General features: G+C 40.1%; 3 protein-coding genes across 7 annotated transcripts in view; 1 reads left to right on the top strand and 2 right to left on the bottom strand.

Annotated features, from left to right (window-relative positions):
• Positions 1–3,392, bottom strand: part of ccdc136b (coiled-coil domain containing 136b) — a 126,400-nt gene extending 123,008 nt beyond the window's left edge. The window contains exon 1 of the mRNA XM_073066703.1: positions 3,372–3,392. The gene's annotated coding sequence lies outside the window, so the exon portion shown is untranslated. The remainder of the gene's footprint in view (positions 1–3,371) is intronic.
• Positions 3,393–3,411: 19 nt separating this feature from the next.
• On the top strand, positions 3,412–8,213 carry sco2 (synthesis of cytochrome C oxidase 2). Of its 3 annotated transcripts, none has more exons than XM_073066713.1 (2): positions 3,412–3,508; positions 4,048–8,213. In XM_073066713.1, the coding sequence occupies exon 2, from the start codon at positions 4,056–4,058 to the stop codon at positions 5,268–5,270; it is 1,215 nt and encodes a 404-aa protein (XP_072922814.1). In that variant the 5' UTR covers positions 3,412–3,508; positions 4,048–4,055; the 3' UTR covers positions 5,271–8,213. The 3 variants fall into 3 exon arrangements, with proteins under 3 accessions (XP_072922814.1, XP_072922813.1, XP_072922815.1); XM_073066712.1 differs by having other exon boundaries at positions 3,458–3,586; XM_073066714.1 differs by lacking the exon at positions 3,412–3,508 and adding an exon at positions 3,711–3,877.
• Positions 8,214–9,351: 1,138 nt separating this feature from the next.
• Positions 9,352–16,999, bottom strand: part of ncaph2 (non-SMC condensin II complex, subunit H2) — a 51,121-nt gene continuing 43,473 nt past the window's right edge. For all 3 annotated transcript variants that reach the window (XM_073066711.1, XM_073066710.1, XM_073066709.1), the window contains 2 exons: positions 13,672–13,821; positions 9,352–13,077 (listed from right to left, as the gene is read on the bottom strand). In XM_073066711.1, the coding sequence (XP_072922812.1) occupies positions 12,937–13,077; positions 13,672–13,821 (291 nt within the window). In that variant the 3' untranslated portion in view covers positions 9,352–12,936. The remainder of the gene's footprint in view (positions 13,078–13,671; positions 13,822–16,999) is intronic.

Here is a 16,999-nt window from a genome sequence, read left to right as displayed (position 1 = left end):
GGAGACTAGTACCCATGATGGAGCTGATTACGTTTACAACTCTCGATCCTGTGCAGTAGCCCCATTCCCACGCCCCCTCCCATCCCACCACGAGACGGTGATATAACCATTTAAAATGCTGCATGGCACGCTGGTAGAAAGTTGCGAGTGTTTTTGATGACATACCAAATCTCCTCAAACTCCTAATGAAATATAGCCACTTTCATGCCTTCTTTTCAGCTGCATCAATATGTTGGTCCCAGGATAGATTCTCAGAGATACTGACACCTCGGAAATTGAAGTTGCTCACTCTTTCCACCCCGATCCCCCTATGAGGATCGGTGTGTGTTCCCTCGTCTTACCCTTTCTGAAGTCCACAATCAGGTTTTTGGTCTTACTGATGTTGAATGCAAGGTTGTTGCTGCAACACCACTCAACTAGCTGCGATATCTCACTCATGAACGCCCTCTCGTTACCATCTAAAATTCTGCCAACAATAGTGATTGGTGTGAATGGAACAATCACTCTCTTTCTTTTGAAGGAGAGATTCAAGCTGTAAATGAGGAAAGAGGGCAGAAGGGAAGAGGAATTGAGACAGAAGATATTGTTGAAAAGCAGAACAGGCTTGTGGCCATCTCCTTCTGTTGCTCATGTCCTCAGGAGATAGGACTAGCCTTTCTTTACTCCCAGCCCATTTACAGAGCCATTAATTACCTCCATAATTTTGGTTTTCATAGCTAGAAAGTGATATATTTGAGATAGCTGCAATTGACATCAGACTGGTTTTCACAAAGGCAGGTCTGTCATATGAGGAGTAATTGAGTGAGCCAGGTCCCTGTTCCCGGGAGTATAGAAAAATCAGAGGTACAAGGCTCTTCAAGGTATTTACAAGGTAAATGTAGGGAAGATGCTGATTGGGGTGTCTAAACTTAGGGGTAACATTCCCAAAATAAAATGTACACCAAATTCACCAGTATTGAGAAGAAACTTCTTCATTCAAAGGATCATAATTTTTCGATTTCTATTCCTAGGAAACTGTGGAAGCTTGGTTACTGTAAAATTAAAGGAAATAAGGAATATTGGGATAGGACACTGTAAATTATAAAAGGGAGAGGTGATGCTTGACCGAGTTTTAATATCTTAAAGTATCAGTACATAAAGATAAAGATAATGCAGTTAATGTCACAACTTATGTAAGATACCATGTTTAACATGAACTTCATCACAAAAGGATTTAGGGGTCTGTTAACAAAATGGAAACCAAAAGTGCTGAAATGTCCATATGGCAAAAGTTGGGAACATTGGTAGTGGCATAGGAAGTGGCCACATAATCTGTGTGAACTCAGGAGAACAATTTCAAATACACCAAAATGGGGGATGTGGTTTACACATTGGAAGATGCTGCCAAATTAAGGGGAAAAAAATTAAACAAACCTGCAGGATGGGCATAACATTAATCAAGGAGTGGCTGTGGGATTGGGAACAGTTAAGTGTTAGAGATGCAATTTTGTTGGAATGATAAATAAGGAAGCCTCATCAAACAAAGAAGGTAGGAGTTTAAGCAGAATGAAGGAGCAATGGATCCAGGGGTATGGAAACTTAAATCACTAAAAGTAACAATACAGGTTAATAAAAAGCCTGCGTCCCCTAGTCCTTGAACATTTGTTAACAGTTTTGCTATGTTGTTGGGGATTAGTTGGGGGGGGGGGGTTAAATATCTTCACTCTCCTTTAGAGATGATGGTGCTGGGGGATAGTCAATGATGGTGTTTGGATATGTCATTGTGAGGGATTGGGGCTTGTGGTTTTGGTGATTGGGATTAGGATTTGGGTATGTTACTTTATGTTACATTCACACATTCTTACCATTATTACAAAGTGGGAAAGTTGATCTCCAATCAATTTCACAGCTATTTACTTCCTCCCTCCCCCACCCCCCAGTTTCACCTATCATCTTGTGTTTCTTCCTCCCCCCCACCATCTTTTAAATCTGCTCCTCATCTTTTTTTCTCCAGTCCTGCTGAAGGGTTTCAGCCCAAAATGTTGACTGTACTCTTTTCCATAGATGCTGCCTGGCCTGCTGAGTTCCTCCAGCATTTTGTGCACATTGTTTGAAAGTGGGAAAGGGTTAGTTTTAATGCTTTTGAGTATGTAAGATTGGGAAATGCTGGTTATAATGATTAGAGATTGGGAGAGTAAGAAATCAAAAAGGAATTACATGTAGAGGTGAACAGTGTAGATGTGCTAAAACAGGTCTGATCGCTCTTCCCACTCTCAATTGCTTTCAGGCAAGGGTGATGTTCAGTGCAGTGAGTGAACTGAGGGTGGCAGTAGTGTACGGCAGTTGGGGCTTGAGTATGAGGGATGGGAACAGTTGGAGAGTTGGGAATGGTCAGGGAATTAGGAATGGAATAGTTTATGACAAACTAGGGACTAACTAAAGGAAAGAACAGTTGCGGCAGTGCAAGACAGTCAAGGAATTGGAAGAGCCATAAAATCAGGAAATTGGAATAGAGCCGTAAAATCAAGGAATACTGCATGGAAACGTGACCTTCAGTTCAACTCACTTGTGCTGACCACACTGCCTACCAACCTAGTCCTGTATGCATGAGCTTGGCCCATGTTCTTCCAAAACCTTCCTGTTAAGGTGCTTATTCAGATGTGTTTTAAATATTGTTGTTGTGCCTCAAACACTTACACTGTCAGCTCATTTCATATATGCACCACTCGCTGAGAGAAAGAAGTTGCCTTTCAGATCTCTTTTAAATTTTTCACCTCATATCTGAAACCTATGCTCTTTGGTTTTTAGTTCCCCGTCCCTGGAAGAAAGACCAAGTACGTTCACCCTATCTATACCCCTCATGGTTTTAAACACCTCTATAAGGTCACACCTTCTTGGGAATAAGGACCGTAGGTAGGATGAGGAGGATGAGAAATGGGGATATTGAGAACAGGGTAGTTTTAGGTAATTGGGTATAGGGTATCATAGAGTATTGGGGAATTGGGGAGTGCTTAGGAACATGGAAACATTATAATTACGGTAGTTGTGGAGAAAATATAAAACCGTTAGAGATAGGAAAAGAGGAAGTGAATAGAAGTTCAGAGCTTGGAGATGGGAATAGTGAGAATCATTGGATTAGTTAGTTAAGACCGGTTTGGCGAGGGGTGGTTGATAACTCTCCAGTGGCTGAGTGTTTAATTTTTACAGTATAGGGTGGTTTGTAGGCTGGAGGGTCGTTGATGGCTCTAGGTAATTAGTAGGCTTGATGTTAACGCTTCGTGTTTAGTTTTAGAGTGTTGATTAGAGATTTGTCTGTTGGGTTTAGGATTTCGCAATCTAGTTTTTTTCTTGTCTTGGGTGATACTATATTAGAGAAGATGTTCTTTATATACCTTTCCCGCTTACCTGCTCCTACATCCGGGACTTGTTGCCAACGACATCACGCATGCGCAGCCGCAGAGCGTCCTAGGAAATGTAGTTTGTCACCGTCTAGAAACGTGGTGTCCAGGGCGCAACCTCGGAAATCTGGGTAAGTAAGGACGGGGGCAGGACTTTCAACGGGGTGCAGAAGAACCGGAGTTAATATCACGAAGTTTCGGCAGAGCGGGTGAGCGAAATTGTGGGGATACGGAACAGCAAGGACCGAGGCCTGTACCCGGTGGAATCTCCGCCACCTGAGTGGGTTTGGGGTTCGGGTGGGCGTGGGATCTTTACTCTGCGTCGGCAGGGTCAGTGGGATCTCGGTAGTGGGAGGGGGCTACTGGGTACGTCAGTGGATTTCTGCAGTAGGCTACTGGGCGAATCACTGGATCTCTGCAGTGGGCCGCCTCCTAGGACAGACAGTGGTCACTGCAGTGGGTTACAGAGTGGGTCAGTGGATCTCAAAGTAGGTAATCAGGTGAGTTAGAACCCTCCGAAGTGGGCGATAAGTTGGGTCTGTACACTATGTTTGCAGAGTTTCGACAGTACCTCCTTGTGTGTGTATGCTTTTACATTTGTTTTCTTGTGTGTCATTGCAGTATTTCTCCCATGTGTTTGATTTGGCATGAGTCTGTTTTTCTTTTATAGGTGTAAAAATGTATGCGAGATTGAGCACCTACATTTTGGGGAATGAACTTCTGGGCAGTGGCCAGTTCCTGAAGCAAGCAGCCTCTTGTGTGGAAATATTAAACAGAGGTGGCAGAGTGCTCTTGAGGGGTGCGGACTGGCTGAATAATGGGCACTTAAGAACAAGAACTCAGTGGATCGCCACTGGAACAGAATGGCAGTCACAGGCTAGGTCTATAATAACCAATTGTAATCCTAAGGCATTGAAACACTTTGGTACAAAATTGGTTCCCTGTTCCTCTACTAGGAAGGGACTGCCTACTAAGACATCGATTATTCTGCCAGCTCAGATCACTGGAACTCTTGTGAACTGTTCGTTGAAAAATCTTCTACTTTTAACAAATCACGAAGGCTCAAGTCAATGTTTGAAAGAAAAAGTGCAATTTCCAGCTGTGCGAAGGATGTTAAGAACCCATTATTTAATTAATACCTGTCATCTAGCTCGTAGTGTTATGCCTGCTACACCTGACAATTTAATCCTCCTGAGCCACAGACCATTCTCAAAGTCCTCTGCAAACACGGGGAGATCTGCTGAGAACCAACAGATGACACTGTGGACAAAATTTCTAATAACTTGCCTCTTTGGAACTGCTGTGATAGGGTTTTGGTTCTACGTTCACTTGGAAAAGAAGGAACAGGAGAAGGTGAGACGCCAGGAGCAGTTGAAGAAGTTGGCTCTTGGTCAAGGTAACTTCAACTTACTAGATCACACTGGAAGACCCAAAACCAAAAGTGATTTCATTGGCCAGTGGGTGCTGCTATACTTTGGGTTCACACATTGCCCTGACATCTGTCCTGATGAACTGGAGAAGATGTCCAGTGCAGTACAAATTTTGGATATGGACAAAACATTGCCACCAGTCCAACCTATCTTCATCACAGTGGATCCAGATCGAGATGGAGTGGAAGAGATGGCAAAATACATCAGAGATTTTCACACTCGTATGATTGGGCTAACTGGGACTCCAGAACAGATTAAGGAGCTGGGGAAGGCATATCGGGTATATTATAGTACTGGTCCCAAGGATGAAGATAATGACTACATTGTGGATCACACCATCATCATCTACCTTCTCAACCCTGATGGGCTTTTCATCGATTACTACAATAGGAGCAAAACTGATCAGGAAATTGCTGAGAGTATCCGAGGTCACATGAAAACCTATGTTCAACTGTTCAGTTGAAAAAAAACTGGGAAGTTATTTGCAAATATTTACATTAGCAACAATTATTGATGAACAAGTTCACCTCATCCCACAAATGGACTAGGACCCCAGAGCCTTTTACTACAAGCAATTTCTCAACCTTTGCCTAACACTTTTCCAATCCTAACAATCTGATCAAATGGCAATGATCAAACTATTTTTTCAAATGAGGTTACGTTTCAGCGAAGTGATTACAGATTGTTTATGTCAATAATAATGAATCTTGTAAGGTGATATTATTTCAAGATTAACTGCAAGGTTTGTTTAGTATTCAGGAACATGACTGCCAAACGCTGTTGCTCACCCATTGTTAATTGGTGTCAGCATCCACTTAATAATTTCCGTTAGAATTGTTTGAAATAACTTCACTAGTTGAGTCAGAATGATTGTGCATGTCTCAAAGAGTTCAGAACTCATCAATACTTGTATATTTTGTTTGTAAATTTGTTATTATTTGTATCTAGCTATTGGAATATAGTTTGTATAATTAGACCCAAGAGTTAGGGCAATAGATTGGATTCCTGTATATAACAGACTTTAAGAACAGGGTGCTAATCAGACAGACAGAAACTCAATACTTGAAACTGAGCATTCTATATCTTCTGATCCTATGACACCTCTTTATAAAAAAACTGATTTCTTTTTTTTTTACTAACGGAGCCACCCCATCCCATCTGCCTACCTGCCTGTCATTTTGATACATTGTGTATCCTTGGATGTTAAAACTGTGATCTTCTTTCAGCCATGATTTACTGATGCCCAAATTTCATACTTGCCAATTTCCAACTGAACTATAAGATCATCTACTTACAGTTGCAAGAAAAAGTTTGTGAACTATTCATGAAATGTGGTCTGATTTTACTCTAAGTCACAACAATAGACAGACACAATCTGGCTAAACTAATAATACATAAACAATTACAAACAAGAGAAAATCTGCAGACACTGGAAATCCAAGCAACACACACAAACCCTTCGGTCAGACTGGAAGGGGTCTTGGCGCGAAATGTCAACTGTAGTTTTTTCCATAGATGCTGTCTGGCCTGCTGAGTTCCTCCAGCATTTTGTGTGAGTTGCACACCTGAACAATCGTACTTTTCATATCTTTATTGAGCACATTGTTTAATCATTTACAGTCCAGGCTGGAAAAAGTATGTGAACCCTTGTATTCAGTAACTGGTAGAACCTTCTTTAACAGCAATAACCTCCACCAGATGTTTCCTGTAGCTGTTGATTAGACTTGCACAATGGCCAAGACCATTCCTCCATACAAAACTATTTAAGTTCATCAATATTTCTGGGATACCTTGCATGAACTGTGCTCTTAAGGTCATGCTACAGCATCTCAATTGGGTTAAGGTCTGGACTCTGATTTCGACATCCCAAAATACAAATTTTCTTATCCTTAAACCATTCTGTTGATTTATTATTGTGTTTCGGATCGTGGTCTTGTTGCATCATCCAACTTCTGTTATGTTCCAGGTGACAGACTGTGACCCTGACATTATCCTATAAAGTGTCTTGATCCCTCAATTATTGTTCCCTTAAAAATTGCAAGCTGTCCAGGCCCTGAGGCAGCAAAACAGTCCCAAACCATGACGGTCTTTTCACCATGCTTCACAGTTAGGATGAGGATTTGCTGTTGGTGTGCAGTGCCCTTTTTCCCCAAATATAGAGGTTTTCATTTCTGCCAAAGACTCATCTGTCCACAGAACATTGCCCCAGAAGCATTGCGGAACATCCAGGTGCTCTTTTGCAAACTTGAGATGTACAGCAATTTTTGTTTTTGGAGAGCAGTGGTTTCCTCCATGGTGTCCTTCCATGAACACCATTTTTGTTCAGTGTTTTTCTGATCATGGTCACATGACGAGAGACTTTAGCAAGTTCTAGAGATTTCTGAAGGACTTTTGCTGTTACCCTTGGGTTCTTTTCACCTCCTTCAGCATTCACTGACTGGAACACCTGACTCCAAATAGCTTTTTTTTAAGGCATTACCTCAGAGGTTAACATACCTTTTTAAACTGAGACTGTGATTGTTTAAATAGTGTACTCGGTATTAATGAGAAGTACAATTGTTAGCAGATTGTGTTTGTCTATTATTGTGACTTAGATGAAGATCAGAACACATTTTATGTGCAATTCTTGCAGAAAACCAGGTAATTGTAAAGGGTTCACAAACTTTTTCTTACAACTGTAATTCTTTATACTGCACACATTCAAATGTAACACCTTTAGTCCTGTATTCACCACCCTTTTTAATTTTGCCTCACCGGAAGTTAAATTCTTGTCTTCCTGTTTATTCTGGAGACTTCTGTAACCTTTGCTGTATCTCCTTCCAAACTGTTGAACACACCTCCCTATTATTTAACGACACACTTCAGTGCATCCCACTGACTGCAATTTTTCCATGTTAACTGCCTATCCATCCTCACATTTTCACTACACACTGCATCTACTCGTAAACCATCTGCCCCACCCTCTGCCTGGTAATTTCTCACCACCACCCCTGCGAAATTAAACCTTCCCCAACAGCTCTTGCAAAGTTGCCCACCAGGAAAAATTGTTTAATGATGGGCTCAAGACAAGCTTGGCACAAATCTGAATGATGATGAAATAGGTAACTTTCTCAGTCCTAATAACCTTAAGTGCCGGGTGAATATGAAGAACCAAGAGTATGGCAGACCTGTGACACCCAGCCCAGGAATTGCATCTGTTCAATCTTGGCTATGCTATATAGAACTATGGATTTGAAGTGGAATAATCAAAAGGTGTAATGTGATATGTGGTTTAAGCAGATTTGATTATCCTCCCTCAGGATGGATATGCCTATCTTAACACAATTCAAATATTATGTTGTTTAATATATTTTAATAAATATCACAGCAATTCTGAAGTTAATAAATTAACAATGATGCAAACTTGGCCAATGCATTCTGTGAAACTGCATTTTGGAAACTCCATCACATGCCTGCAGACAGTAAACTGAGAAGATACAATAAAAAGTGTTAAGTAAGAAGATTATGTCAAGTGTTTGAGTTGAACCAAGATAATAGAACATAGAATAGTACAGCACAGTACAGGCCGTTTGGCCCACAATGTTGTGCCAACCCTTAAACCCTGCCTCCCATATATCCCCCACCTTAAATTCCTTCATATACCTGTCTAGTAGTCTCTTAAATTTCACTAGTGTATCTGCCTCCGTCACTGATTCAGGCAGTGCATTCCACACACCAACCACTCTCTGAGCAAAAAACCTTCCTCTGATATCCCCCTTGAACTTCCCACCCCTTACCTTAAAGCCATGTCCTCTTGTATTGAGCAGTGGTGCCCTGGGGAAGAGGCGCTGGCTGTCCACTCTGTCTATTCCTCTTAAGAATGAAGAAGAATGAGAAGTAAAGTGACAGTGGTGTACAAAGTGTTGGGAGATATAGATCGAGTGGACATTCAGAGACTTTTTCCCGGGACAGAAATGGCTGATACCAGGGCATAATTTGAAGGTGTCTTGATGTAAGTACAGGGGGGATATCAGAGCTCAGTGATCTACACAGAAGAGTGGTGGGTACACTGAACATCCTGTCAGGGATAGTGGCAGAAGCAGGTCGATCAGGAGAATGTAACAAACTCTTAGATAGGCACATCAGTGATAGAAAACCAGGTGATGGTGTGGGTTAGATTAATCTTGGAGTAGGTTAAAATGTTGTAATATTCTGTATTATTCTAATAATGCTTTTCACAAGATGTTTAAGTTCCACCTTTGCCTAGACTGAACTCCTGCCTCAGCAAGGACCTGGACCCATTGCAATTTGCCTATCACCACAATAGGTCAATCTCAATGTCTGTCCACACGGCCCTAGACCACCAAGACAACACATCTACATCAGGATGCTGCTCATCGACTATAGCATCTCTTTCATGTCCTCAGTTATTTATTTACTCATTTATTTGTTATTATGTTGTGTTTGCAGTTTGGCTTCTCTTGTACATTGTTGTTTGTCAGTCTTGGTGTGTAGTTTATCTTTGATTCTATTTTATTGCAGTGAACATTCGATCCATGATGACAGATGAGAAAAACTCATTTATTTCAACTGCAGTTTGTTTTTGCAACAAGCACAATAGCAGACAGAGTGTAATCACTCAGTGAAAACTAACTCAGTCACATACAGATGGGAGATGTTTATTACACACCTCTGTTGTATTCAGGGTGGCACACACTAACACGCAAGTGAACATCTGCACAACCCAAGCTAAAATGTAACAAGAAATGAACTTGAACATCTCACCGTAACTCTACTGAACATTCACAGAACGGACGTTTTAAAAACAAGAACAGTAAGTAGCACTGGCTACTGGGAATGCTGGGGGCGAACTGTCGACCATACCCCTGGAGTGCTGCACTGTTAGTAGTTTCACTCTGAATACCTGCAGGAAAATCAATTGCAGGGTAGAATATGTGACTTGTAATGATATTTCTAGGAGTTGAACAGAGTTCCCGTAATCTGTTTCCCACTTTGAGTCTTTATATCAAAGCAAAAATGGAATTAATCTTTGTAATGTATGGTTCAGGTCCTTGTGTTCCTGCACCTCTAAATTGACTGTAAGGCAGCATCTCACTACTAATTTTCCAAATTAATCATTGTTACAGCACAGAAGTGCCATCCAGGGCTCATTTCAGAGCTGACAGTTCCACCCCCCTCCCCCCCCATTGTCTTTTTCCCCACTTCTCATAACTTTAAATTAAACTGAAAGATTTTGTTCAACTTTGGTACTATGTTTAAAAACAAAGTAATGGTTTACAAGTGGAAAATTAGGAAAGGTAGGGGTAATAATTGAATCAGCTAAGATTTGTTAAACTCTGAAGTACAACCCTGCACATGTTAGAAATATCCAAATCAGTAGTGCATTTATGGAAAGTTGTTTCAGCTCAAACTTGATTAACATAATGAAATAATAGTTTATGATGTTAATGAAGTTGAATATGCAAAAAACATTTCATGTTGTAAATCATTTTACTCACTGAAAAGAATCTGAAAGATTAAAGGAGTAGTGGTGAAATGGTTGCAAAGTTGGCAAATGCTGTGAACATTGATTTACAGACTGTTTTAAAATTGTTTTGTTCCCCAGTGTTGGTATTCAGACTACAGATCTTTTAACCATGTCCAGTTTGTATGGCCAAGTTTCTGTAATTACTGAATTGCTGACTCAATTATGTGTCAGCTACCTTTTTCTTTCTGGTGCCAGAGTTCAGTTTTGGAAAGCACTGTCCGGTAATCGTTGACATATGGCTGTAGTATGTTTGTAAATTACAAACACTTCTAGCCACATTTCTCAAGCAGTGTAGCTAAGTACATGTGAAAGGTGTTTTTATATTCATAATAAGTATCGGTATCACTGTTGAATGATATGGGAGATCTGAAGAATTCTTTCTGTATGCTGGTATCTGGAGCACAATACTTGAGTTGGTTGTAGAGGCAAGTACTTTATCATTTAAATATCTAATCGAGCACTAGAATTGCCCAGGGACTGGCAAACAGGTTTAGTTCTGATGGGACTTGGTCAGTCATGGACAACGTAATTCAAAAGGGCATGTTCCATTTATATGATTTAGACTGCATGTATGGGCAATCACTTGCTGAGAATTTATAAATGAAGTTAAACACTGCAATTGTCAGTGAACATCCTGACTTCTGACCTTATGGTGGAAGGGCATTTAATGATACAGTTTAGATAATCAGGCTTGGGTAAACTTCTCTGTAGAACTCGTGTAGCCGTGGGGTGAAGTACCTCTGACAAAGAAAGAATGACTGACTAGTTAGTCTTATTGCTCGAATGGATACTCAGCAAGCAGTCTGCTTTGTTCTGGATGAAAAGCTTGAGTGTTTGTGGAACTTACTCATTTAAGCAGGTAGATTGATTACTTCGCTTAACGTGCTTCATATCAATCATAGCAAGGCTTTAGGAAGTCAGACTACAACTTATTTTTATACGATAATCAGTCTTCAACTTCTTTGTGATGAGTCCTAAAGGTTGTTGTTATTAGTGATCACCAGCATTTTAAACATGGTAGTTCAATTATCATGTCAAGAGACAACTGGTTTGCTTCTGTTGTTGGTGATAGATACGTACTAGCACTGGGTTGGGATAAGAATCACCACTTATTAATCCAAACTCTGGATGTTTATCTCTATCTTGTTATGGAATTAAATGCAGCTGCTGTAAAAATACCTTCTGGCCTTGCCACTGCCACATTCCATGCATAAATAGTCGATCAGAATCCTTGAATAACTTGACCGCCAATGTCTCTTCACTCTACTGCAGTGAAGAGTTTGTCGTCTACACACACGATGACATTGTGAATTCTTAAAGAATCATTCATTTCAAATCATTTAAATTTTTATTTTACACATATACAAAATAGATGGTATAGTGTACTGATTTGTTTGCTGTCTTAGTAACAAAGGCCACTGACACTGCAACAGAGGAAGATTCACTTTTTACCATTTTCCGCCAACTGGAATTTTGTTTATAATTATTTTGACGAGAATGCCCCCCACCCCACAATGGTGCATAGTAATTGTTTTTTTTTGTGTTGTTCCTCTTGAGTATATGCTCAAAGCATTTGTCAACAGAATATTCCATGCTGGATACAATAATTTCCTTGTATAGCCTAGTTCTACAGATCTTGCAATACCATCACTTACACAAAAAAGCTTTAAATAGACAATGTTTACAAGCTTTGATACAAAGTTATTTTAAAAATTGTTCTTGGTAAAAGTGCATTGAATGTGTGTACCCAAACTCATCATGATCTCTAGTTATTCTTAATAAACCACAATATACACCTTCACCAACCATACTAATCAATATTAAAGCATCATTCCTGGTTCCCCACCATCCCACTCATGTTCCCTGTCTCAGTGCTGCTGAAAAGGTTTATTTTTGCTTACAGGAAACAGGTTAGAGCAAGGGAAATATTCAATCACAATTCTGACCTCCAAAACAAACAAGACCTGCTTTGCACCTTACAAATTTACAACCAGCATGAAGTTACATACATTTGAAGAGATTTCCAAACCTGGGAAACTTTTCAAGAAGGACAGCGAAAATGTGTCTCACTTAAACTGCACTTCAATCAGAAGATGATACTGTAGATCTAATGCCAACTTAGAATGTGACATTGCTGACACTCCAGGGAAGTATGGACAAGCCCAAACATTTCTTGACACAAATCTAAAACTCGGGTACCTTAATTACAGTAAATGAGTTCATTTAATGAGAAAGCTATGTCTTCAGCACAGGCAGAAAAATAAGAGCAAACAAAGTGGTTTAAAAGATTATTGTAAAGGATGCATTTCAATATTCATGTTGTACTTAAAATAATCTGGAACTACACATGAGAATATTTAAACATAATTACTCTTCTTTTTCAAAGTCAATCCACAAGTTGTTTTGTTGAGGATTTAATGTTAAGGAAGGTTTCCATCAAATGAAAGGTCCAGGCAACTTGTTCATGAGCAATATCTCAGACATTAGCTGCATACATCAAGCAGAAACAGCACAGCCTTCTCCACTTATGGCTTTCAGTAATATCTAGGAGAGTTTGCAACTTTAAAGGCCGTGAGAGATGCAGGAAGGTTTGAGAGTTTTCTTATTTATTGGAAAGCGATGGAGCCATGTAGGTCCGGAACCGATCATGAGCTCTTACTTGGCTCAACAAGGTGAGTTCCATCGTGTCAACTGACTCATACAATCCGTCTCTCTGCCATATTTCTACCGTGTAGTCATTAGCCTGTGCCGGAGAAAGAACAAGGTATCATGAGTAGGTGAAGAATTACAAATAATCCCAATTCAATGATGTGTAATAGCCAGGACTGGTACAGATGGTGAAAGAGCACACCGAGTCAAGTGAAAACAGAAAATAAATAATCATCCAAAAATTTAACAATGATCTATTCTTGTGGCAGGAAGGACAACAAAGCAAAACCACCCAGTAATGAAGGACAGGTCCATCCCAATGCACTGCAATGAAATGACCATCAATAAAATCACTGATCCCTTCAAGGCCCAAGGAAACATTGACCTAAAACAGTCCAAGCTCTAAACATGTCAAGTAAGGTCTGTTCCTACATTCACATCACCCACCCACACTGCAAACCCCAACTTTGCTCCTCTGGACTTCCAAGATCCAACTGTGTTTGTGGGTTGAAATGCTTGGGATGGGGCTTGAAGCCACAACTGTTTGATTCAGAGACATACACAAAATGATGAATTCATGCCTTTGTTTTCCATTTCCTGTGTTAAAACTAATGTTCCTTTCTCAGTCAATGTTTGAATTTTTTTTAAACTAAACAGGATTTCATTAACTCAAGGACAGCATACTCACCAGTTGTAGAGAGGCAAGCATGTATCGACACACCTCAAATGACTCCTTTCCAGACACAATATTTGCAAATGAACGTCTTTGTTTTATGTAATCAAATGAATCCACAATTCTATCTGCATAATCATGGATGGCAAAGGCAGCTCTCTCCTCCTACAATGTATAAAAGAAATAATAAACATGTTACAGTTGAACAGAATGACAGAACATGCAACACTGAAAGAAGCCATTTAACTCTGCATTCATATCCACTCATCTTCAGCACTGGTAATCTACAGCTGAGGTTTAGTGATCTTCAGCATTCACTCCACTCCAATAAGTTTATTTAGCTTGCTCTTAAGAGCATCTACTATTCACCCTATCCACTCTCTATTGGCAAGTTACATACAAACCGGGAGTAGATCGCCTGGTCCCAAGCCTACCCTGCCAGTTAATAGCAGCTGATCTGATTGTAATTTGAAGTTACATTCCCACCTACCCCCAGTAATCTTTCACACCCTTATTTCTGCCATTAAAAACATTCACTGAGAGAATGCCAACATTGGTTTTCTTATCGTGGTGCACCCAAATGATCTTTTCATAAGCAGCTGCGCTAGGCTAATTTTAGGCAGTTTCAATAATAGATTACATGGTTGGCACAACATTGTGGACCAAAGAGCCTGTAATGTGCTGCAGATTTCTATGTTCAGCGTAGATGAGAGTTTACTGGAACATAAAGGCAAACACGTAGAAATTCCAACTCATGGGAAACAAAATGTATTGAGACATTCCTTTTGTAAGCTGGAGATTATCTCCACTGTTTCTAAGAAACAAATCATTCCCAGAAGAAAGACAAATTTCCAAAAAAAAACACAAACTGAAAAGGATTTGGCTTGCAAGACTCATGGATATAAAAACTGCTTGTTAGAGTATAAGAATATAACTCATAATCCTGGAGTGGTCATGAGCCACAAACTTAGCAGATGATCAAGAGGGCTACAGCTGAATAGGAAGAAAATAAAATGTAGCAAAATTTACCCAAGGTGTATAAAAGAATCTCTAAAGTTAACCATTTCTTCATAATTGTGAGTTGTTTCATAATCGATAATATTTACCAATTAAATTTAGACAGGCATGAGTTTATAAAGTTACACTATGAATTGAGTTTTCTGTTCTTCACTTTTCGTTATTAGATTTGGTTGAGAATACTCCTAACCCAATTCATTCTATATAGGAGTCAGGGGACCTGCATACATAGGAATTTCAAACCCTTCTCCGGTGGTACACCATAGATAAGACCATAAGACAAAGGAGCAGAAATTGGCCATTCGGCCCATCGAGTCTGCTCCGCCATTTCATCATGAGCTGATCCAATCTCCCCTTTCGTCCCATTCCCCCACCTTCTCACCATAACCTTTGATGCCGACTACTCAAGATACCTATCAATCTCTGCCTTAAATACACCCAATGACTTGGCCTCCACTGCCGCCCATGGCAACAAATTCCATAGATTCACCACCCTCTGGCTAAAAAACTTTTTTCGCATTTCTGTTCTGAATGGGCGTCCTGAAATCCTCAAGTCATGTCCTCTCGTACTAGACTCCCCCACCATGGGAAACAACTTTGCCACATCCACTCTGTACATGCCTTTCAACATCCAAAATGTTTCTTCTAAACTCCAAGGAGCACAGTCCAAGAGCGGTCAAACTTTCCTCATATGTTAACCCTCTCATTCCCGGAATCATTTAGTGAATCTTCTCAGAACCCTCTCCAATGTCAGCACATCCTTTCTTAAATAAGGAGCCCAAAACTGCACACGGTATTCCAAGTGAGGTCTTAACAGTGCCTTATACAGCCTCAACATCACATCCCTGCTCCTATACTCTATTCCTCTAGAAATGAATGCCAACATTGCATTCACCTTCTTCACCACTGACTCAACCTGGAGGTTAACCTTAAGGTATCCTGCACGAGGACTCTCAAGTCCCGTTGCATCTCAGAACTTTGAATTCTCTCCCCATTTAAATAATAGTCTGCCCGTTTATCTCTTCTACCAAAATGCATGGCCGTACACTTTACAACATTGTAATTCATTTGGCACTTCTTTGCCCATTCCCCCAATCTATCCAAGTCTCTCTGTAGACTCTGTTTCCTCAGCACTACCGGCCCCTCCACCTACCTTTGTATCATCAGCAAACTTAGCCACAAAGCCATCTATTCCATAATCCAAATTGTTGATATACAACATTAAAAGAAGCGGCCCCAACACGGACCCCTGTGGAACACCACTGGTAACCAGCAGCCAACCAGAATGGGATCCCTTTATTCCCACTCTGTTTCCTGCCAATCAACCAACGCTCTATCCACGTATGCAACTTTCCCATAATTCCATGGGCTCTTGTTTAGCAGCCTCATGTGTAGCACCTTGATAAGATCTTCCTTTGCAACTTGCTCACAGCCTCTATCATGGATGCAAGGGCTTGAGGCTTCTCCCGGAACCTCCAATTTACTGCTCAACATTCAACACAAGGAAAAAGATGAATTTTTTAAAAAAGAAATCTAATAATAAAGGCACATTTCTCAAAACAATAGATTTGCATTATGAAACCTCCAGAGCACAAGTAGGATTTGAATTCATTTGGATGCTGTTCAGTCAACATATAATTTTCCTTATTACTTGAAATTTAACCTCTATTTTTAGCTTTTCAATTCTCTTTACATAATCAACAATTTAAGCCTGAAGTGTCAATGGGGATAGCACTTAAAAAGAAATTGCACATATCTTCTTAATGCAGTATTAAAGCTGATTACAAACAATGATCTGGACATCATTTGGCACTGCTTCAATTATGAAACCACTGCTGTTGCATGATTAAGTTTCCAATTATTCAAAGCATTTATGTGGTTAATGTCTGGAACCTAACAAGTTTCAAATGATGGAAACCCCAAGAAAGGAGAAAGATTATGTATTACCAGGGGAATATTAAGAAACTGCTTCGGTTTGTGCAGAAATGCAATTAGAAGTTTGCCCCACAATTCCAGTGATGCAGGCTCGATGTTAATCTCTGGTGCCAACTATATGGGATTTGCAGATTCTCCCTGTGACTGCATGGGTTTCCTCTCATCCTAAAGACATGCTGGTTGATTAGTTCATTGGTCACTGTACATTTGTCTTGGGATATACAGCAAGTATGATGTAGTAGCATATGGGAGCAGTTGCTGGTAATGTGGGGAGAAAAATAAATAGGATCGGAGTAAATGGATATGTAATAGTTACGTTGACTCAGTAGGCTGAAGTGCTGGTTGCCATGCTGATCGACTCTTAATTTGTGTGTGTTTTTGATGTACTTGA

The sequence above is a fragment of the Hemitrygon akajei genome, chromosome 14 (assembly GCF_048418815.1).
Source record: "Hemitrygon akajei chromosome 14, sHemAka1.3, whole genome shotgun sequence".
In the NCBI taxonomy this organism is placed as follows: Eukaryota; Metazoa; Chordata; class Chondrichthyes; order Myliobatiformes; family Dasyatidae; genus Hemitrygon; species Hemitrygon akajei.
The sequence above is the reverse complement of the archived record's forward strand: the minus strand, read 5'-3'. Positions and strand labels throughout refer to the sequence as shown.